At 39.5% G+C, this 23,272-nt stretch overlaps 1 protein-coding gene across 2 annotated transcripts in view; it reads left to right on the top strand.

Moving 5' to 3' along the window:
• The window catches only part of mettl15 (methyltransferase like 15), a 42,419-nt gene that overhangs the window by 633 nt on the left and 18,514 nt on the right, over positions 1–23,272 (top strand). For both annotated transcript variants that reach the window (XM_018686329.2, XM_018686330.2), the window contains exons 2-3: positions 875–1,126; positions 22,510–22,646. In XM_018686329.2, the coding sequence (XP_018541845.1) occupies positions 890–1,126; positions 22,510–22,646 (374 nt within the window). In that variant the 5' untranslated portion in view covers positions 875–889. The remainder of the gene's footprint in view (positions 1–874; positions 1,127–22,509; positions 22,647–23,272) is intronic.

Below are 23,272 nucleotides of genomic sequence, written 5' to 3'. Positions count from 1 at the left end.
ATGGAAATAATGAGATGGGGGCGTAGCAAGAATTATGGGCCCTTGAAAAACACCCTCTTAAATTTAATAATAATGTTCCTTTTATCCTTACAATGAATCCCCACCTTTCACCCGTCCCACTGCACTATGACACAACAGAGGGGACCAGCTGTTAAATAGACTATTGTTTCATGAGACAGTTGTGATGATCAGTTCAAGGCCGTAAACACAGATATAAATACTCTGTTATAAGTGATAGTAAATGTACAGTATGCTCAAAACTTTCTATCAGTTATTTGCTCGTAAAGGAAAGGTCACCCTACCTGTCAGATGTATTATTTTGATCTATTCATATTTAAGTATAAAAAGTTGATTTTGATTCCTGTAAGGCGGGTATGGTCCCACATAAATGCTGTGTAATTCTTTGCTTCCATTAAATATTTGCATTGCATTAACCAGTGCCATGTGCAAGCCAGTTGGATGCCTTCAGCATCTTAACATATTTCTGTTTTATTAGAATCATACATCACTAACTGAGCTCTAATTTTCAATATATCTTGTTGCCAGGAAACACCTGAATACATTTTTAACCATGTAGCTCATTTTGGTGACTGGTGCAGGTGGTATTGTTGGTGTAAAATGCCAAATGTTTGACTAATCAGCCAAAGATGTACTTGATCTTATTGTGGATGTGGATAGGTGCTGTTTGAAGTGTTCAGCCCTTCGTAGTGTTTTCACCTGGCTTGAAATGTTAAAGTTATGATGTTCTGTCAATAACTCCATCACCATCTTACTTCAGCTTTCAAAATATTCACCCATGTTCAACAGTATTACAAACACTTCTCCTCTTAACTGGCTTTAATACTTAGTAGCTTTTCTCTTATTTTCTCCATAGATAATAATAAGGATCATGATTTTCCACATGTCTGTGCGCTCCAACCCAATGTTGCGGAAAACCAGCCTGGCTTTGTGGAGAGCATGGAGGTCATGGAAGTCAAGCATGCACTCTCCTACAGCTGGTGCATCCTCTGGTCCTGGTTCCAGGGAAAGATCTGAGGAACTGTCTTCTGTTTTGACTGAAAAGCCTCCTCACTCACCTGTCATGCTCAAAGAGGTGCTTCATTACTTAGACATCCAAGCTGGTCAGGTATGTTTGCATATTTGCTATTTGTGCTAGCTTTTTGATGTGCTTAGCATATGTTTGTTTAAATGTTCTTTTGTATATACCAGAGACTTCTTATAACTGTTGCTGATGATAAAATGTATTCAACCCCTGACATATTTCCACATTAAAAACATTCCCAGAATATACTCAGACAGGCAAATCTGATGTATGACTGAAATGCATCTCTAGGACTGACCACGCTGATATTTGCAAGTGATTAGGTCGTATTTGTATCTTCAGACCTTGTTATCCGGTCTGCCTTGGTTGCTGTGGTAATGGTAAAAGCATGCAAACTCATACTGAGAGGTGTTTCTTATATTCTGTCTTTCTAATGTGCATCAGAACCTTTGAAACACCTATCAGTGTCTTACGTTTCAGTGCACCACCACTAACTACAGTCTCAAAACATAGAGCAGAGTTGAATCAACACCTCCCTGATAACATTTATTGCAGAGACGTCATATTAGCTTTGTCTCAAATACATTCATTTGTTTTGAATTGGACAAAAAAACACACATTTTTAGTTCTATTTTTTCCAAATTTGTGCATTGTAACACTTCACTAGCACCTCATTGAAGATAGCTGTCAGTAACGACCTCTTTACTGATACTTACTGTCTTTACCAAAATGTTTGCTGCTAAGGTAAAAAAATCTGTTCACGCACTATATAAGGATTTGTTATAAAGGCACACATGAATTGGACGGGGTGCCAGTATCTTGGCTTTCACTTAATGTATGTACTACCCGGACAGATGGGCATGAGTCAAAAGCCTTCTGGTGTGGCAGGCAGCATAGGAGGGGAAGTGATGCCCCCCCCTATATAATGCATGGTCAAGGCAGGTGGGGGCCATGGGTCAACAACTTAGTCAGGAATTTGCGCCACTGTAAGGCTGTTGGCAGGACACAGGGTGCTGCGTCGCTCCTGCCTGAACTTTAGCACCTCTAAACTCCTCCGCTGCCCGCCCATTTGCCAACTGTCCCAAGACAGCTTGCCAATCAGATGCTATTAAAAACAGTTTGATAGATTTTGTTTTTTTGTACAGTACATGCTGTGGACCTCACTTGGTGTGACGTTCTGTGTAAATGTTGTGTGGTTACATTCAGAAGTCGTGTTTTAAATGTTGCTTCACTGCAGATGTCTGTTATTTATTTATTTGATGACACATATGTAATGTTGCAGTGTCATTGGTTATGTTATATCCACAGCAACATTACAAACTTATTAGGGTGCTTACACATTGTCACATTACACATTCATATAGCTAATTTGTAACTCTGTAGGGACAGCCACATGCTCTGTCAGTCTCAGTCAGGCATTGTGACATTTGAATTCTGACATAACTCTCTGACAGAGCTGCCATTTAAGCAGTCAAATTTGTGGTGGTTAAGTGATGGTGTCACTGACAGATCAGTTGTGAGTGAGGAGGAAAACCTACCCTTAATATCAGGCAAATATCCACTGAAATCACTGAGGGCAGTGAAATTAATAATATGAATGGCTATTGTAAAATAATCACCATTATGTAATTGCTCTTGTCAGCTGAAGCAGAGTATGTATGAATGGAGTACTTAAGTGATGATGGGTGTCAGAGCAAATACTGCAGTTAAACCAAAGTGTGTAAATGGAGCCTTTCAGTGCCCTGCTGCCTCCCACACAGGCCATCTGGCTGTAAATGTGTATGCAGGTAGCTAATTTGCAATGGCAGCCTACACTACATTTTCACAGTATTGAAGGCCATCATGCTTGTTGGATCTGGCTTGTTGGTTTGTCATAATTCTTCACAGAAAGCATACATTCACTTAACACAGAGGTACGCAGCTCACCACTAATTGACTTAAAGGTCCCATGCAGTGGTTTTCCTCCTTGGTTCAATGTGTTTCTGCATGAAGCAGCATACTGGAACATGAATTAAAACTTAAGGTAGTCAATTGTTATTATTAATTTTAGCTACAGTAGCTGCATTGCTCCAGAGATGGCAATGTTGGTCAGTTGGTCCACCACCAGTTGGTCCTCTGACTGAGATAGCTAAACAACTATTAGATGGTTTGCCATGAAATTTTGTGCAGACATTTATGTTACCCTCAGGATACACCTAATGGCTTTCGTGATCCCCTAACTTTTCATCTAGCATCTCCAGCAGTTCATAGTTTTTGCTTATCCTGTTAAATATCTGAGCATCAACTAGATTGATTGGTGCAAAAGTTAGATATTTATGGTTTTCAGACCATGTATCCTAACGACTTTGATTTCTCCTCTAGCACCTCCATGAGGTGACATTTGTGGTTTTGAGTGAAATGGCTCAACATTTAGCCTTTAAATTTGGTACAGACACTAATGTCCACCCAGGACGAATATAATAACTTTGATGATCCCTTAACTGTCCCTCTAGCGTCACCATCAGGTCAGTTTTTAATGTGCCCAAGACTTAAGTAATGCCTGCAAAACTAATGACATTGCCGTCAGTTCTGGCTGAACTTTGTATTCAGTGGCAATTAACAATATTACCATGCTAACACACAAAACTAAGATGGTGAACATGGTAAACATTATGCCCGCTCAACATCAGTATCTTAGCGTTGTCATTGTCAGCTTGTCTGCTGTACCTAAGCTTCACAGAGCTGCGGGACTGCGTGCAGATCCATAGTATTGATAAAAGTACTTCGGGCAAGTACCGCAAAATCAAGAATCTCTCCATTTCCTCTGCAAGTGGAGAAAGACAAAGAAGATGAACATGTTTTTATTCCAGACAAAGGTGCTGCTGATGTTGGTAACAAAATTATTGCAAACACCAAAATACACAGCTCTGCCCCATTACTGCTGCTAGTTTTACTCAGCTGAAGGATGACTGAAGATTTCATTATGGTCGTTGGGGTAGGCTGGGACATTTCATTAACTAAAACTAGGACACTCATTGTATCTGCTGCAGGTGAAATAGTGTCAGAGCACAAGAAGCAAGTGATTCTAAGTATTTGGTAGCCTGGTTCCAGACTCCTTAATTGCTGACTGCGTCTGAGTTGTCCAATGAACTTCATCTGGGGAGGTTAGTGAGGGCTGGAGGGACTCAGCTAGACAGTCCTCCAAACCAAGACAATAAGCTGAAAGCTGTACAGAGTAACACAGTCGTGATGCTCACTGGAACACACCTCTGGAAAACTACAGTAAATCACTGAACTCAGTTTTAATATTTAAAAAAATACAGCTTATATGGAGTTTTTAAACTTTGCTGCTGTGAAACAGCAATAATAAATTCACATTTTGGGGGGCTTAGGTTTTCTTTTTTTTAAAAAAATGTTCTTGAAACCTCCTCTTTAACTCAGTAATACTCATAGTAAAGTAAAACAATTGTGCTGAAGAGGACGAAGCATGAGGAGTCCTCCACTGGCGCAGACTGCTTGCGTAGGGGACCTCCTCTAGAATAGATTAATGAGCCATCAGCTGAGAGTCCAGGGGAGAAACCCTGTGCTGCTGTGGAAGGAGAAACGAGCTGCCTACTCTTACATTTCAGTCTCAACACACTCCCCCTTGTGGAATTAATGAGGCCATAAGTGTTAAACCTACTTTTTTGGGATCAATATCAGAGTCTCTCAACAGTCAAATGATTTTTAAGCAGGCTTAGGCAAATAACAAATATTGGTTGGACAGTTTAATTTCATTCCTGTACTTTTTGATCTCAGTCACTGTATAAAGGTATATCCTAGTCATTTGCTAATGTGACAGAAGATTTATTGTTTCTAACAATACTTAAAAATATGTTAGTATTGATGAATGTATGACAGCATTTTATGATTTCTAAGTTGAACTGTTATATTTATTTATGCATACATATAATATTGTTGCTGAAAGGTTAAAATACGTGTATAACATGATTTATTAAATGCTGATACACTTATATCAGTATTTATTAAGCAAATCCAAAGGCAACAACAGTAGAAATTCAAAGAACTCATAAGAGTATAAATCTGTTCTTAGGGCTACCAAAGCACTGTAATGTTAAGTCTGGGGTCATCGTGAAAGTAACAGAAGCATTAAAGCCAGCTTATGTAGAAAGCAGGTGGTCGATGTGGAGCTTGCACCCCAAAAATAGCACGAACCAGGCTAGACTCATGATGACAATGGAAATCTAGCACAAAAACACAGCAAAACAGGCAAACCACAAATCACAGGTGTTGTAGCTTGTTAAGGCCCTGAACCACAGCAGACTTAGTTGAGTGCTGCATTTTTCACTTCCCCCTGTTATTTGGGTTATTTGGCTGGCTGTAATTCGGACACATGAAGAGGCACTCTGTTCTATGGATAGATGACCACAAAACACTCCACCAGCTGCTACTTCTCAATGTTTTTCTTTTTTTTTTTTTTTTTTGCATTTTTAGATGTAAGATAGAACACAGAGTAGGGAAGGTATTGTGCAGCAGCCTAAGTACTTAAACAGTTACCATCTGTTTTATGTTTACATTAAATGTGGTTTTGTGCAGTGGACAGCACAGCTGGTTTTTGTGGAATATATAATATACATATAGGGGTTGTCAGAGAAAAAAGATGCGTAATTGTCAGTGAGTGCTAATGTGAGTGCAGGATCCTTTTTTAAACAGGTACTGAGTGTACCAGCTGTGAAGAAGGGCTAGAAAGGGTTAATATCATGTTGTCTTGTTACATTAGTTTAAAGTCTTCCAGCTGAATTTTGGGCCAGCCGAGGTGAGGAATAACCCTCTAAGTCTACAGTACAGGGAATGTTATGTACTTTTGTGCAAGACTATTTAGAAACTTGATATCTATAAAACCTCTGCTGTAAAACAGACAGGCACCAAGTAGAAATTTAAATATGTGTGACATACACTCTCTTTCTGGACATTGTCAACTAATATGCTGCAGCATTTTAGATGCACACTATGTCAGATAAAAGGTCCCTTTTTGTGGCTTTATCTGCCTTACATATATTCCCAGCATCAGCCAGGTGAAGCGCTGTTGTTAATACAAGCAGAGGGGTAATATGATCTTGTCTCTTCAAATTAGTTAAAAGCCTTGCAGTTGCTGTTTGGGACATGCAGCTTGAAGTCAAGCAATGGCTTTAGGAGTAAATATAAAGTACAGGGACTCACAGTAGTTGCATCCTGAAGATGCTATTTTTGTATCCTTTTTTTGTATTGTTTAAAAAAAGGCTATTTATAAATGAAGTTTTATTTATTTTGATTTTAGTTTTGTAGCTGTTGTAAGTGAACATGGATTTTATGAATACCCAAGAAATTTACAATTATATTTTATTGCTATTTTCAGCTTCTCTAATCAGTTATGTACTTGTAGGTGCTAAAATATGAAATTTAATTATAGAACGTTGTTGTATAGCCATTCTTCTAACTCACCTGTCATACACAATGCATTGAATAAATACTATCTGTGTTATCTGAAGCAAGCAACTTACTGTTTTCGCTGTACTAAATTTGCCACCACAACAACTTCTGAGTCTTGCCAATGTTTTTTTTTTTTCTTTTTTTTTCTTTACACTCCTTTTTTGGGAGCACTGAGTAGTGAAAGAGGAGGCTGGTAAATAATTGATCCTTGTAATTAAACACTCCAGCCAGGGATGCTGGGGCTGATTGACGGCCAGATATTAGGCCCTTGTCTCGTAAGGTTGCAAGTTTAGTCTGAGGTTATCAGTGGCCAGAAGAGTCTTTCTCCCTCCCTGCCTCATTACTTTCATGAGTAGAACATTTCATAGTGGAGCGGTGGGTGGGGGTGTGGTGTGAAGACAGTCTGGGACTTCATTAGCCAAATGGGGTGCCTCAGTCTACAGAGCGCCAAATCGTTCAGCCTTGCTGAGCAGACAACCCCTTTGTGGGTGCTTCACCACACTGTCCTGTAGGGTTGTTTTAGCCCTTTCATCTTACACATTCTTCAGCTTCAGGTTCACTTGAACAACAAGTTAAACAAATAAAGCAAGCTTTCCTGCACCCACCTGAGCAGATGGTGTCTATCATAGCTTAGCTCAAGCAAACATACCTCCCAGCCTCAAAACTATATTTGCTCACCATTCAGTTTTGTTACATTGCTTACAAAGCTGTATCTTACCCCTTACAGTACAGTATATTGTCCAATAAAACTTAAATGCTCCGCTAAAGTAAATAATTTCCCAAATGTTGCACTTTATTAATGTTTGATTGTATTTGCTATAACAGCACTGACTGTGTGTGTCTGTGCATTTGTGTGTGTGTGTATGAGAGAGAGACAGACAGAGAGGGAGAGAGAAACAGAGAGAGAGAGAACCACTCTTTACAACTGATACATCCACACAACATCATATAACAGCGTATGGCACAGGGGTAAACTGGAGAAGAGCGTGCTGGTACAATATCAGTTACTGAGAGTTATATTTACATATAGATTTAATAACAATTATTGAAATTGTTTAAGTCTATGCTCACATGCATCCAATATAGCTAAACTTCGTAAAAAATAAACTGGAAGCCATCTGTGATGCTGAATTGATACTATTAGAGCAGGTTTTATTGCAATATTTACATTTGTTCCTGGTGTGCGAGTGTGGATATGCTAATCAGATACATGCCCTGTGGACAGCTGGATTGAGATGACTCATTCCTGCAACACATCTTCAATTGATGTTTGCGTGAGGTCCAACTGCATTATCTCGGTGGTCTTTCTTTTAAATATGTTCAGGGTAATTATATATCAAAACATTTATCATGTAGTCTAGTTACTATTTATCACTTTTAAGCTTTATGTATCATTTAGATTTATTTACTGTGATTTTAATTCTTTTTGTTCTGATTGACTCTGGCTGTTATCAAAAGGTTCTATTAGACTATGAAAATAAGCTGAAAGCAAAGAACACCTTGATCTTAAGCAAATTTGCACTTGAAGAAAGGGTGATTTTTTTGTATTTTTGTTATATTCCCATGCACAAGGTGAATATTTTACACTTGTTTTTAACTGAGTTTGATGCCTTGGATGCCATTATCGGGGGAAATCACAGTACAACTCAATGCTGCAGTAAATGTTTTGTCATGTTAAACATGCTTCCTCTCATATATATAATTTTGCTGTATCACTACTGTCTACTGTGAAGCCTAGCCACACTTGCAAGTGTTACTAACCGACTGTTATATTGTAAACACTGAGGATGTGTGGTGATGCCATGATGTAGGTAAAAGAGTCCTTAACTGCTTACACACTTTCTTTCTGTGTAGTGTCATTAAAAGGTGCGATCCATATCACAAAAAGTGATTTGGGTAATTCTGTTTTTTAACTGGGTGTCAAAACAGAGAGTTGTTGAGTTGAGAATTGTTTCAGTTGTATAATCCCTCCAGATAGTATTATATACCCAGGTCTCAGGTGTTTTTCTAATTTATACTGAAGGTAATTTAAAACAGGTACAACGTATACTCTCTTACTGATCTTCCTCAGCATGTATTCCCGCATCTAAATGATCTTTGTTAAACTGCTGTCCCACCTTTTCTGATAAAAGTCATTTGCACTGACCTTATCTGTGTAACCAACATTATCTATATTCCCAGCAGCATCCAGATGAAGTGCTGTTGTTCTCAGCTGGGGCACTCCGGCTTCTTGCCTACTCTGTTTCCTGACTAATTTGGCAGGGAAGAGCATGTCTGCTCAACACTACATGACACTACTGACCTAAACCAGTAACAGAAGTTTCCTGGCTTCCCTCTCATTGTTCCTACACCATGTCTACCTTCACAGTTTAACCAGAGTGACCCAGCTTGGGCTCGTTGGTTTATATAAACTAAATTACAAACACCTTGCTAAATACAACTCTCTTAAATACTTTGGTTCTCCTTGAACACAACGGGCACAGTCTTGTCCCATCTCAACCATTTGAGGTAAAGTCTTTCTTAGGACCAATGCATCAGTTCTCACATGAAGTCCCATGAGGCTTGCCTCATCCTCTTGTCAGTACCCTCACTGTATCAGCAGCGTCATGCTGAGATACAGCCCTCACACACAAGCTTACGTACCCTCCAGGCAGCCTAAGGCTTCTAGACTGACCACTACTCCCCAAAGGCTAAAAAGACTGATGTCAGAGATTGAAAACCTGGAGGTGACTGATTGTCATTTGTTCTAGTGGCAGCTCAAAGTCTGACCTTTGGTGATTTCCACCGTTATGAATTACAGTCTCTGTGCTAGCAAATTAAGCTAAGGGATGGACAATGTGACCATATAGACTGTGAGACAATCTAAATCGGTAACCATCCTATGCTAATGCTATGATAGACTGGCTGCAGCTCTTTGAATAGCTGCCCATAACATCTAGAAGCATGGATAAAATTGACCTATAATGGATACTGTTAGCTTTTAATTGACTTATTTGCTTGATCCACAAGACATTTGTTATCTGTTCCTAGCAGATAACAAATATTGTCTCAAAGTGGCATCACTCACTACGTACTGGTTAGGGCAAAACAGTTCTGTCAGAACAGATAATGAAGTGAAACTAAATGGCAATTCTGCCTGATTAATAGGCTCATACCATTGGTATGGCCACCCATTGGCACAGAGGCAATCAATAAGGAAAACAGAAAACAGTACCAGGTATACCTACAGTATATCTAGTCTTTTTTTGTAGCTTTCACTGTAGCTTTAATCTGTGGATATTTTAACAGGTACTGTAAGTACAAAAGAGAATGAGTATAGCACCAGTCATTAAAAGGCCAAGGGCAACTTTATCAAATATCAGCACAGAATGTTGCACGATGAAGCCTCCCTCCAAGTCTACCCCCTCCCCCAAGACATCCCCACTGCCCCCACCCCATTCCCTAGTTCCTTTTATTTCTTATTGTATTGTCAACCCAGTCTTCAAACTACTGGAAGCGTCTTCTTAAATGCCTCTAGATGCCCTTTCCCTATTACCATGCCTTCCACCACGAGGCCTTCATTTAGCTTGACTCCTCTTTGCACTCCCTAATGGACTTGGCCCTGTTCTTCTTTTGTCTTCCTTTAGTACCATGAAATTCACCTTCAGGAGAGAAAGCCATCTTTCCAGATGCTTCTTTACATTTTGTGAATATAGTTAGATGATTCCACCCCCTCTTTTCAGTGTCACGTCTGTTTCCTCTTGGGCTTTATGTAGTTTGCATTGTTTCCTTGGCGCACTATATTGACAGTAATATCACACTTAAGAGATATCTTTCAGAGCAGGCACCAATGAAGCACGTAATCATTTTGAATAGATCCACTGCATCATATTTGACCTGATTTCTTGTTTCCTGTTAAAACAAAGAAATAGCCCTTTTGGCATTTCTGTCGCAGTCAGTGGTGTTTCCTATCCACTGGAAGTTAGCAGTCTATATTTTGTATTTTAAAAACTAAGATATGTAAGCATGTCAAAACAACAGCATGCAAGTGGTTTCCATGTTCAGTCAAGATGGTTTCCTTTAGAAAAAAAAAAGACAGCATCGGAAATTCACACTGCTTAAAGGAGCCTATGTTTACATTCAGTGCCAAAGCTCGAGGTAGAGTGACGTACACGGCAGACAAATGCCATATGGAAGAAAGGCAATATATCGCATTCCTTTGACAATTGAGACCAGGGTTTGCATCTCCTCTCCTATCCAAACTCAACATTTGTTTCCTTTAACCTTTTCTTTAACTTTACTCTAATAGTTGTAGTTACCTAAACCTAACCATTAGTTAATTCTAACCAAGAAGTTATCGTTGCCTAAATGTCACCCTACCTTTTACAATCAGAGCAGCAAACCAGAAAATGCTCTTACAATTTTTATATTTTTTACAGTGTACTTACAGTGTAAGATTGGCTACAGATTCTTAAACTACATAATATTGTGCTATGTGATTTCCTTTCTACAGCACAACACATTTAGTTTGATTATATTAACACAAATCTGATTCTTTTTCATTTCAAAAATTTAACTGCTGGTCCCAAGATGTCTTCTACTTCAATGAAAAGTTAATTCTCAGTCTATGTGCACTGGATGATTCTTGTTTTTTTGAGTTGAATACTGAACCTTGATTAGCTTCGAAACCAGTTGTGATTTCACATGCTCGTATGTGCATTTGTTAAACTCAGATTTAAGGAGAACACAGAGAACAGATGAATGTGAAAACAGCCTACATACTGTACATCATTTTGCACAGTGAAGGTCAAATTTTCATGTAAAATCATTATAAGCAAAACACAGTTTTAGTGGATGAGGACTTTCATATTGCAGCAGTAATTTTACCAAAGTTATTCTTTGGCTTACAACCAACAGAGTAAAATAATAATGTGTGGCATCTTTTTTTTTTTAATAAAAAAGATGTCAAATTATGCATAAATATATTTTTTTGAATGTTTATATGCCACCTCAGCTGTGACTGTTGTGTTTTGTGTGGACTTACCAAAGTAACGAGGAGGATTTCATACACAGAAACCCTCTTCCCTCAATTTTCAACCCCAAACTAACCTGCTAGACTGTGGGAAACATTAATTTGATTATCATGACCAGCTGTCTCCCACAGCTACAGAGCACAAGAGTGAGGCTGTGGTCTTTGCTGACGTAAGGATGGGTATCATGGAGCCAGTATGCTGGGTATTCACAAGAATCTGTTCTGAGGATTAGGCAGGTGTCATTTTTCATAAATCTTCAGGTGTTAAATCCTTAGTTAGTTAATAGTTTAAGACAGACATGCTGGTATAGTAACATGTGAAAAATGTATCCTAGTCTAACTATGTTTTAGCAGACTCAGCACCCTCCTGATGTATGAAAGTGTTATGATGAACAGTAACATTAAACATTCACATTGTTCTAATCAAACACATACATTTATATTTAGGATATCTTGTAATAACTGTAAAGTAATTTTTAACAGTTACTGGGCCTTTGTTGTAATGCTCCTGTAAATCTTAGTCATGATGTTACTCACTATCATTTGCTTGTTACGGGTCTGCATTCAGTTTTATGCGAAAATGAATCTTTCCAGCAGAGAAAATGTAGCTCAGTAAATCTCCAACCTGCAAGACAAAAACAGACAGTTTGGCTGGGGGGTGGGGGTGGAGAGTGATGACTCATGCACACAGTAGAGGTCCCTCCCTCTCCGTTTCTTTCAGTGTCCAATCAGTTCTTCCCCAGCTGTCACTCATTCCCTCCAAATCAGATCCCCACAATGCTTTACTCTTCCCCCTGAAAATCACTTGGTTTGCAAAGCCTGACAACATGCAAGGTAAATAAAAATGCCATTCATATCATTTTGACACACAGATTGTTGCTTGATGATGTGATTGCCTTGCAGTGCAGATGATAATCCCCTGCATCTGTGATGTTTTGGTCTTGCAGAGGCCCCAAATTCAACTGAAACACATATGAACAAATTTACTAATGCTTAAGAATAGACTTTAAAGTTGCTGCTTTAAGTACATTGAGCTGTGTTTTAATTTTGACAGAAATAAAGTCTAATTCTTCATCAAAACAGTTCCCCGAGCAGCTAAATTAATTCATCATTTTTAAAATTTAATTACTTTTAGATTACTCTTTCAGAATGCGAACAGCCTATGAAATATGGTAGAAAGACTAATCGTTGCCTTGGATTGCCCACGTACAGTAAATATTGAGTTATTGGCTCATAGTTTCAGAGAAGATACAAGTGCCTGCTATCCCTGTTTCTCCAGGGATCTCCTCAGCACCACCGTGGTGTAAGAGCCAGTCTCAGGACTCCTTAAGGTGGGCGGATGCTTGACATGGGCTTTATGAGCTTTATGTAGAGGAGGATGGGGACTGGGGTTTTCCTCTTTGCAGGCAGATTTTTATTGAAAAATATAACAAATGTAACCATAGAACAAAGGCAGAGCTGGTATGAATCATGTGAGAGTGGTGGTTAGAAAAACGGAAAACAAAGGAGAAGAAGGAAGGAAGGAAAGAAATGGAAGGAATAGGAAGAGAATGTGAGGACATGAATGGTGTTTGCTTTGAGGTGAGTAGAGTGAGGAGAGATTACAGTATTCCCAGAAGCTTCATAATATATCAGTAGCTGTAAGTGAAGCATGTAAGATCCGTCCAAAACTGAGCAACACATCATGTAAAAGCAGGTGCTTGGGAGGGGCTGGTGTTTTTAATGGCACTGGGAACTTCTAGGAAGGACACAGTATATCTTCATGTCCTCCTCTGTGCTACAGGGTCAGTAAAAGCAATAGTTTTAAATACAGTCATTCCAGTAAGACAAATAACAACCCAACTATCCACTAAATTAAGAGTCCTTAGGTCTTCTAACCTGGCATCCTACTTGAGACTCTTGACTGATTGCGCTGCCATGCCACCAAAGTTGATAACACCATCAAGTTGTTTGGGTGTACCAATGATGACTCCAAACCACAGATTTATTTAAGTAGGTAGGCTGATATGCTCCAAACCTGACCAAAGTGACATTTTGTCATTTTCTATAATCATATGCATAACACATATGTGGTATGCATATGATTACACCCCTCCCATTGTCTACCAATATTGTTTCTCACATGGAAATACTGTCTGTAACAGTCTAATGCAATACATTACAATTGTTCTGCCATAAAATGCAGTATGTTGTCTAGGTGTACCTAATGAAGTAGCCACTGAGTGTAGCAGCAGCAGAACTATTGGAAGTTTACTATATTTCTTTTATTTGTGTTGTTGTATTGTTTAGGAATGAGCAACTGAGGCTCAGTTCACCCACAATATGACAAAACATATACGTGCTGTAGTTGTCTATAGCCATAGTCCAATGCTCATACATTCAGTTTTGTTGACATGTGTCTGAGATTTCTGCTGCCAGCCCAGTACAGTGAATGTGAGTGGTATATCTGTTGTGGTGCTCATTCCCACAGGAATGCCTGTTCCAGCAATGCAAAATGATACATTCACACCTACAGGCAAAAAAAAAAATTGTCACCAGTTTGCCTACCATGAGGGACAATGTTGAGTTTCTTGACAGCTCCCACGTCTCCGGCGGTCCCAGGATCAGCACCTTGGACAGAGATCATTGCACACTTATGTACAAAATGGTAAAAATGATTCACCTGAGCTGAAGGCTGGAGGATCTATTGATAGTCTTGAGCTTTTACCACAGGTGATCATTATATTATTTCAGATTAGTGAAGTTTTCAGTTTTCCATACGCTGGTTGTCACCCAGGGGCCTCCATACAGATGAAGTCACATTAACCAGAGCCTCTGCTCATGCACCTTTTGGAAAAATAGAAGCACTAACTGTGTCAAATTGACTAATTCAAAAGTACTTGTGCAGGTTTCAATGATAAGCATAGATTAAATCTGGTTATTTTTCCTCATTCCAGAGACCAGCTAATCTGCAGCATAATCATGTAGTGCAGTCATACTCAGGTATATTCATGATCATGGACCTGTTACAGTATTATAGTATTTGAAGAGAAAAAGTGTTTTTGTTAAAAATGAAGCTGTGGAGTAGCCTTTGAATTTACATTACAGTGTTGTCTGACAGGTAAGCTAGTAGAAGTTCCTTATTGAAGTGCCTTCACTTCTGTGTTCTTTCTTTCTGAGATTTTTATCACATAGGGACTTCTGGTTACATAGACCAGTGCTTTTCCCCGCTTCTTCATCAGACCCCCAGCTTCACACTCTTCCACCCCAACACAACCTTTATCCTGTACTTTCAGAGGCGTCTTTAAGGTAGAAAATAACAGACTCTGTGGAGGAGATGTCCCCATTCTTTCCCCTCTTATCTTTTGTAAATCAGGACATTTTTATCAGTTGTTATGCTTTACGTAGTGTTTTGTCCTGTCTTGTTGACTTCCAACATAAAGGTGTTTAATATTACACTGTGTATCTGTGTAGGGCTTTTTCTAATAACCAAGAAGGAACTGTAAAAAATGGTTGTTTGGTACTACTTATGTAGACCTAAACAGTATTTTGCATAGGCAAATGTTATATATTTGATCAGAACTATCGATTTACTTGTTTCTCCACAGACACAGTTAGGTTTTATGTCCATGACTTTATGAACCTTTATGAACCAGAAGCAACATAAAGACATCCATGTCTATGTGTTTCATAACAGCCCAGATTGTGCCTGAAATTTGCTATATATGGTGTGGGGACACACCATGACACACAGACTAGCCAGCTTCCTGAAATTGTTTAGATAGTTTTCCAGTATGTTCTCTGCCTTGTGCTACACTGAGAACTACACACATCTGTAGACCAATAGCCTATGTTCTGTTGCAGCCAACCCAAAAAAGGATGTCTCTAGAAAAAGGACATAACACTGGCTAGAGAGTTTAGCCAGGAATGCCCGGTCAGTATTTGTGACATTGTCAACAGTTTTCCCAAAACAGAAAGCTTGTGAACAAAGTCAGCAGAAGATATTTTTCTTAGAAGTTGTGTACATCAGAAACTTTAATACTGGACATTACTCAGAGGTCCTTACTTTAAGGGTCCATGGCTGACATTAAAAGCTGCACAGTGCCATTTTTTGCAGCATATACACTATGTCACTGTGGATATGGCTGCACAGTAAATGATACACATTTACTACTAGTCTCCGTTAGTCCATGACTCTTCAGCCGCTCTCTTTCCCAGTCACATTTTCCTCAGGGGAAGATGCTCGACTCGCAGTTCCAGCTTCGCTTTTGCTTCCTTTACAGAATCATGACAGCTGTATTTTGTGATTTATCATATCAGGACTGGTGCTGACTAATCAAACATTAATTTAATTAAAGCGATGAAGATGTCAAATATGATTTTTTTAAAATTTGTTATAACTGTGGCATTTCATTCTAAGCTTAATACTTTTTCTGAATTGGCAGGACTAAATGAGCAATTTGGAGACATCCCTTTGGCTCTGGTATCTTCTTGGGAGCATGAATTGTTGAATGAATCATCAGCAGTAAAGTGGGAACTTCTCAGAAATGTGTGTGAACATGTTAGTTGGATTTATATAGTAGCCCTGAATGTAGCATCCTGCCCTCATTAGATTTTGTTTGATCTCCAGCAGTGTTAACCTTTATCAGCCTTGTTATACCTGTGTGTACATGTTGCCAGGTGTGGGAACATTTCCAGCAAAACAAACAGCAAGATCCAGCCTGCTTTAAAAAATAAAAAAAAACGTGAGCAGCGCAGGTAACAGTGCAGTGACTGACACTGATAAATAACATATGTAAACACAGCAATGTCTTTCTCTTCTAGTCTTATTAAAAGTACAATAGGCTCAAATGTTATGCATTTGGACACAGACCAATTTGAATAAACACATTATTTGTAGGTGAACTTACATTGGGCTTCAATAACATTTAATCACATTAAACACCATCTCCTCTCAGCCCCTTTAAAAGCAACAGATAGTTTCTGAAGGGCCATGAGGAGAATCTATGTGTGTAAAGTCCCAGATGCAACAAGTGTGACAAATCATATATATTTGATAGCCTTATGTAGTTATGAGTCATGAATATATTCAAATGCATAAATGACCAGGCACCAGTACACATTTAATCACTCGTCACATACAGTTAGCGTGATAACTTTCACCAAATTAGAATTTATCCTTTGGGGAGCATGATTATCAGCACCAAATTTCACGGCAATATTCTATTCATTAGTGTTCATGACATTTAACTGCAGACCAAAGTGTTGGACCAACAGGAGGGACGGGCTGATAGACTAAAATGCATTGCATATGTACAGCCACATGTTTTACATAGATATAAATAAAACCCAGTACCATTTAATTCTTCACATCTACCACAGGTGCTTTTCATCAACATGTTACAAAAACAAACCTGTCATAACTAAACAACCACACCCACTTACAGGAGGAAAGTATGGAACCATTACCTATGGCTGGAGGTTAATTATACGGTTTTTAAACCCCCAAAATCTTAAAACCACATCAGAGAAAATAAACTTTTCCTCATTGGTAAATATATGTGGTTTGGAAATGACCTACATCAGACATACTTCAGGTGGGTGTTTTTGGAGGTACATCAACAAAATGCTGTTGTGACGCGTATAGACGTGTCTTGTCCTACCTACCTCAAATAATTCCTCAGGTGCCTTTATTTAAACTCATGCCAAAGGAGCACAAACAGTGCTGAATAGATGAGGAATGAAAGTATTTGTCGTAACTCTGCAGCATTCCTTTGACAAAAGAGAGATTAGCTCAACATATAGGAAGGCATTTGGAAGGAGCCCTCTGGCAAAGAGTTTTGTCAACATTGTTGTGCTCCTGTATCACTTGTTCACTCACTCACTGTCTCTCTTGCTCTCAGACACACAGGTAGTATGTTTAGCGCACTTTAAATTTAGACCACATGCATCTCAGACATCACTGCTCGCCATCAGCATAATCTCCTGACAGAGTAATTGCGGGGAAGCTTTCATGCCTTTTGAGTTTGTCTGCTCTCACTGGCCATCTGTTTTGTGCACCCCCACCTCCACCTTCTGTCGTCAAGACCAATGCACACACCTATTACATTTGTTTAAGTAAAGCAGAGAGGGGAAGAACTTATTTACACCCTTTTAAAGTTAACATCAACATGTGGAGGTAAGCTGCAGAGAAACAGACTGAAGCTGTAATAAGGTGGTTCAGGCATAAGTGTGTTGTTGATAATCTTTATATAATTACAGCATAGCAGCAGTTTTAAGTGTGAGATTTATATCCACAGTCAAGTTCACAAAAGCTATGGCCAGCCAGGTATGTACACACTTCACTACTCTCCACAGTAGGTAAAGTCACGTCATTCCCATAATCACAACCTCCACCTTTCATCTTTCCATACCACGCTCTCATGCTGCAAACCTGCCAAAATTTGTGCACGCTCATGTCTTGCCATGAACTTTGTGTGACAGAGAAAGAAATGCAAACCGGTTACCTCCACTCTTGCCATGGCAACGGACGCGACAAGAAAAGCGATCCTGTACCTGTGTATCTGTCTCCCTAATGGTCTGTGTGTTAGTGTAACAAGATCTGTAAAAACTCCCCTCAATGACATTTTAGATCCCCCACTGTAACTGACCTGGGCTGGGGAGTCACAAGTAGGATTTAGGTGAGTACTCAGGCTTCTCTCAGGTTCCTGTTCCCCTTTTCCTAATGAATTCAACCATAAGAAGACGTGATATGAGGCCCCTTTTTCCGTATGGCTGGGATATTATTTACTGTTGTATGAGCTGTACTATGTTTGCAAAATCTCATTGATGCAAAAAATTATGCTTTCCCACACTATATATGATTGTAAAATCTCTCTGAATAGATGCTCTTACTCATGTTTTTGATGTAACATACCAAATGAGATTCTATTATGTGTATACCTTTTCCTTTTTGGAAGAAAAGCTCTCATTAAGAATGCTGTGGGGTGACTGCTGAAGTGTCCTGCATTATAGCACCTTGCAGCTTCACTGTTGGACTGCACCACTCGGACCACTCCTAACTCTCCTATTCCCTCTGCTGGGAAAGGCAGATATTACACACCCTAAGCAAGAGCACAAAACACAAGGCTACAGTTAATTACAGTTAATTTAAGTTATCATCTCTGTATTTAGAGATGACCCATGTTGAGGTCTGGCTTAATTCCAGTCTGCTGCTTTCTCTGCGAAGGCCCGGCTTATAGGTGCGAGCCTCGCTGACACCCCTCTGTATGAAATATCAATGCGAATGACTCACTCCCAAGTTTGGTGTCAATCATCATCGCAAAATGCCAAACCCATTATCACAAAATCTTTTCAAGAAGTTGTTTTGTCCATCTGGTGGCAGAAGTAGCAGACTTTTTGAAAAGGAGGGGAGATTTTCACAGCAGCATTCAGGGCTTTTTGAAGAAGCTTGTTTTCCCTCAGGGCGAAGGAACTAGATTTTCAATTTACCTTATAAATGACCTTGTAAACATTCAATTCTCAATTTCGGGTCGGATGCACGTAATTTTTAGCTTAGTTTATTCTGTGTGTGTTTGTGTGTGTGTGAGAGAGAGAGTGAGTGAAGGGGGTGAAACTTGTATTAAACCTCATAAAGATGGATCGTGTCTGTGCTCAGTGCAGCAGTGATACAAATGTGAATAAATATACAGTATTTACATTTCCAACCAACCACCTCGAAGAATATTGAGCATCTGCTGACAGTCTGCGCTGTCATTTACACCAGTGAAATAAACAGGCTTTACCTTTTGTTCTTTTGGCCACAGCTTCCTTAAGATGTGACAAAATATTGTTGTGACAAGTGCTGCGCACACTCCAGTAGAGGACCAGTTTGTCTCCTGGTTGCCTGTGTCGACTGTTTTGATAAAAGCCAGCCTACTTTGCTGTTTGTGTTTCTGTTTTCGTTTTCCTTTTTTTGTATTGAATAGCACAACAGGCAAGTTCATTATGCGTGTGACTCATCCCACTAGCCCACACCCCCTCCCCATCTGCTGCTGTGCGCTGGAAAGGAGAGGGAACCGCCATTGATCACTTCTTCCCTCACACATGCACGCACACACCCCACCTTCAACGTCACTATCGATCGACAGGTTTAATGTTTTTGTGGGGAATAGCTGGCATTTCCTTTTGTGTCATTTTACATCTGTTCCCTACCATTTGCTGATATTATAATAAATCACGGAGCAGAAATTTAAAAACTAAAAAGTAAAGCATAATGCAGCCAATTATTCAAACAATCTCAGACTGTTCAGTCAGCGCAGGGCTGGGATTTTTCTTTTCTTTTTTTTTTCTTGTAGCAGTGGCAGTCAAGAAATACATTAGAAATATTCCTGGACAGGAGATGTTTTCTGCTTTGCAAGTCTTATGCCTTGGATACAGCTGAGTTAACACCTACCTGACGAACAGCAAAGATGCTGCAGAATGGTTGGCAGGTATTGGACATTTCCTTGATGAAACGTTTTCCCCACTCCCTGCCCCTCACAATAAGATTTATAAGTTGAGTTTCACAGTTAAATGCTGGTAGTACATTACAAGACTGGCATGCACATCTGAGAATACCATGAAATAGTTATTTCAATGATTTTCAGCTTCATTACTTATATGTCAGGGTTTTCTAGTGTCGTGATGCTACATTCAGGGCTACTATATCGCATCTTTCTGGGGGCAAATGAAAACTTACATGAGCAGATATCCAATAGAATGTTCACATTTGTTTTACGATAATTTAACAGAATGTTTTCTGGAGCAATTAAAGGCTTGTAGTATTCACTGTGAAGTATATCTTCAATAAGTATTACCTTCAATAAGGTAGTCTTCATTACATACTGTAGTAGAGACCAAATTATCCAGCTTCAGAATTCCCACTGAAATATTCAAGTGTTTAATTTCAGGTTTGTAATTCTAAATACCACACGACACAAATGTGAGATAGTTGCCTGCAAATATACAGAAACTAAAGCTCCACCACAGCCAGTTGAGGCATATTTTTTTTAGGATGGTTTGAGGTTCTGTTGAGGATGTGACCTCCACATTTGAGGAGGCAGGGAACCAACTACTGGGATCCTTTGACCCAGAGCAGCCTCTAACGCCTGTGATGCCTTTATTCGCAGTGTGAAAGCTCAGAAAAATCAACCTTCTTTTGGAAAAAAATAAAATAAAAATCTGCACTTTTTTGTTGCGTAGTATTTGCATTCTGTGTGAAAGTAGTCACAGGAAAAACAGCAGCTTGAAAAAATAAATTGACGTACGAATTAATCGCACAAAAAAAAAACCCCTCAGTGTGAAAAGGCCTTTACATTCACAGTGCTATTCAAAAATCGCTCTAGCCAAGTGCAGCAACATCCACCAACAAAACCACAACACATGAAAGACCAGCAGTGCAGAACCATTATGTGGTGTTATTTTAATGCGTTCATTCCTACTCATTCATGATTTTTATTTTTCTGACCTGACAGACTGAGAGGAGGGGGCTAGCTAGCAAGTTAATGACAAAAAGAGTGGTACCATTGCTTTGGTGTCACAGAGTGGTACAGTTGTATTTTTACGAGACACCCATCTGAGGAAACCATGAACGCGTAGTTCTTATTATACTTTTTCTAGACTGGGTATGTAGACATCAGCGCAGCATTTCGTGCGTACCCTTTCGTGCGTACCTGACGAAATTTCATCACATAGCGTACAGTGGGTTTATGGGTTTTTCTGCAGCATATTACACTGGTGATTCCCTGGTATTCTTTAAATAAAATGCACCTGCACTAACAGCGAGTGAACAGTCTGTTTAGAGCATGAATTCACAAATACAAGACCCCATGAACTGGAGACCATAGGCTGAATGTGTTAGCAGTTTATTGTGGGCATGGGGTTGGCAAGCTTACGCTTCCTTCATTTCACATGGGATGTATTTATATACAACATTAATTAAATCAGATAATCTCATGGATTGAATTGATAAAGGTCAGTATAGATAGATGGTAGAGATGGGAAAGATCCCCATGTTAACAACTTGCAAGTGTTCACGTTCGACATGGTTGCAGAGTTGGTGTATAAGCTATAAAACACAGCACAACAACATATTCATTAGATTTTGGTTCAGTTACACTGAACAGTGGTCTTTGGCTGCCATGATGCATCCATATTTGTTTGGTTTTCAGGCACCTCTGTAATAGTGAGTGCCCATCAGATCTGCCAGAGCTTTGAGAAAAATCCAGTTTCCCAGTGGTAATGACAACGTGAAAGCAGCTTTCGAATTACACATAGTCATTTGATTCACTGTCCCTATAAGATATTGATCAGAACAGCTTTGAAATATTCTGAAACAAAATGTTTAGTTTTGGTGAGGGTTGAAGCTGTCAGACTTTATGTCTAAGTCTTGTTATTGAGGTGTGTTTGGTTCCTAAAGGGGAGAATACAGTAAATAATGGTTTAGTTGGCTGGTCGACTTGAAAATAAATCAAGGGAAACAACTGACATTTTCCAGAACTTGCAAGACATCACAGCTAATTTAAAGAACGATTAAACAAATGCTGACCCTGTCATGTTTATCTTGTGTTTGTGGGTTTTTCCAGATGAACTGTTCCCACAATAATTTTTTAATCTGTCACAGCCTTTTAAAATGCAAAGGGCAGAACAAAATAACAACATAACAAGAGCTTGTAGAGGATTTTTAACCTTACTCTTTGCCTTCTGTGAAGCTATTAGGCAGAATATTGTAATTTGTTGATTAAAAATTCCTTCTACCTTCTTCATCAACTCAGTCTCTCTCTCTCTCTCTCTATATATATATATATATATACATATATATATTGAGGAAGTCTACCTTACATTTACAGGCCTATCTGCAATTTTAAGTACCATGAGATAAGACAGATTCAGTGCCCCACTGAGAATTAAACACTAACATTGTGATGATAAGATGATGATGATGAATCATGTATATGGAGTCCTGTTGTGAGAAGAACGTGTTGTTGTTTTCTTGCTTTCTCGCATGTAGGTGGTCCTGGACATGACATTTGGAGGTGGTGGTCATACCAAAGCAATACTGAACACAGCTCCTGAAGTTACAGTCCTGGCCTTAGACCGAGATCCTACAGCAGTTTCTCTGGCCCAGCAGTTAGCCAAGGAACACCCGTAAGTGATTTATTGTAAAAGATCAGCTAGATCCAAACACAAGTTCAAGCTACAGGCTGCCCCAGACAAATGTTTACACTATATCATGGTTAATGTTTTACCACACGTTTATATTGTCACAGTTGACAACTTGACCATTTTGAGCAGTGTTTGGTTTGTGGTCATTATTTCTTAAAACATACTGTAGGTGTGATATAGTATCGCAGCTCTCCCTGTTTTTCTCACTTTCTCGCCTGAGCCTGATCAAATACAGCTCGCCAAGATACAGCCCCTGAGTTCCACCGTCCAATCAAATCCATTCCTCCTTCTTAACTTAAAGCTTTTCCCCCCCACGCAAAGCTGGTGGGCTCGGCATGTCATTTGTCAGAGTAAGGGCCCACGCCTGCAGTGTGAGGGAGATGCTGCCTCCCACGGAGGATCTATAAGATATGAGGGGGGGTGGTGGGCGGGTGCTGAGGGGAGGGGTGGAGGTGGGGGGGTGGGAAAGTAGAGAGAAGCCCAGAGAAGTTAAAAAGTGTAGAGAGAGAGAGAGAGGGAGAGAGATAACGAAAACACGAGAGTGAGAACAGGGAGACACGAGGACACAATGCCAGGGTGAGAGGGAGTGCGTGTGTGCATGAGCAAAG

This window comes from Lates calcarifer, linkage group LG2 (assembly GCF_001640805.2).
Source record: "Lates calcarifer isolate ASB-BC8 linkage group LG2, TLL_Latcal_v3, whole genome shotgun sequence".
NCBI lineage: Eukaryota > Metazoa > Chordata > Actinopteri > Centropomidae > Lates > Lates calcarifer.
The sequence above is the reverse complement of the archived record's forward strand: the minus strand, read 5'-3'. Positions and strand labels throughout refer to the sequence as shown.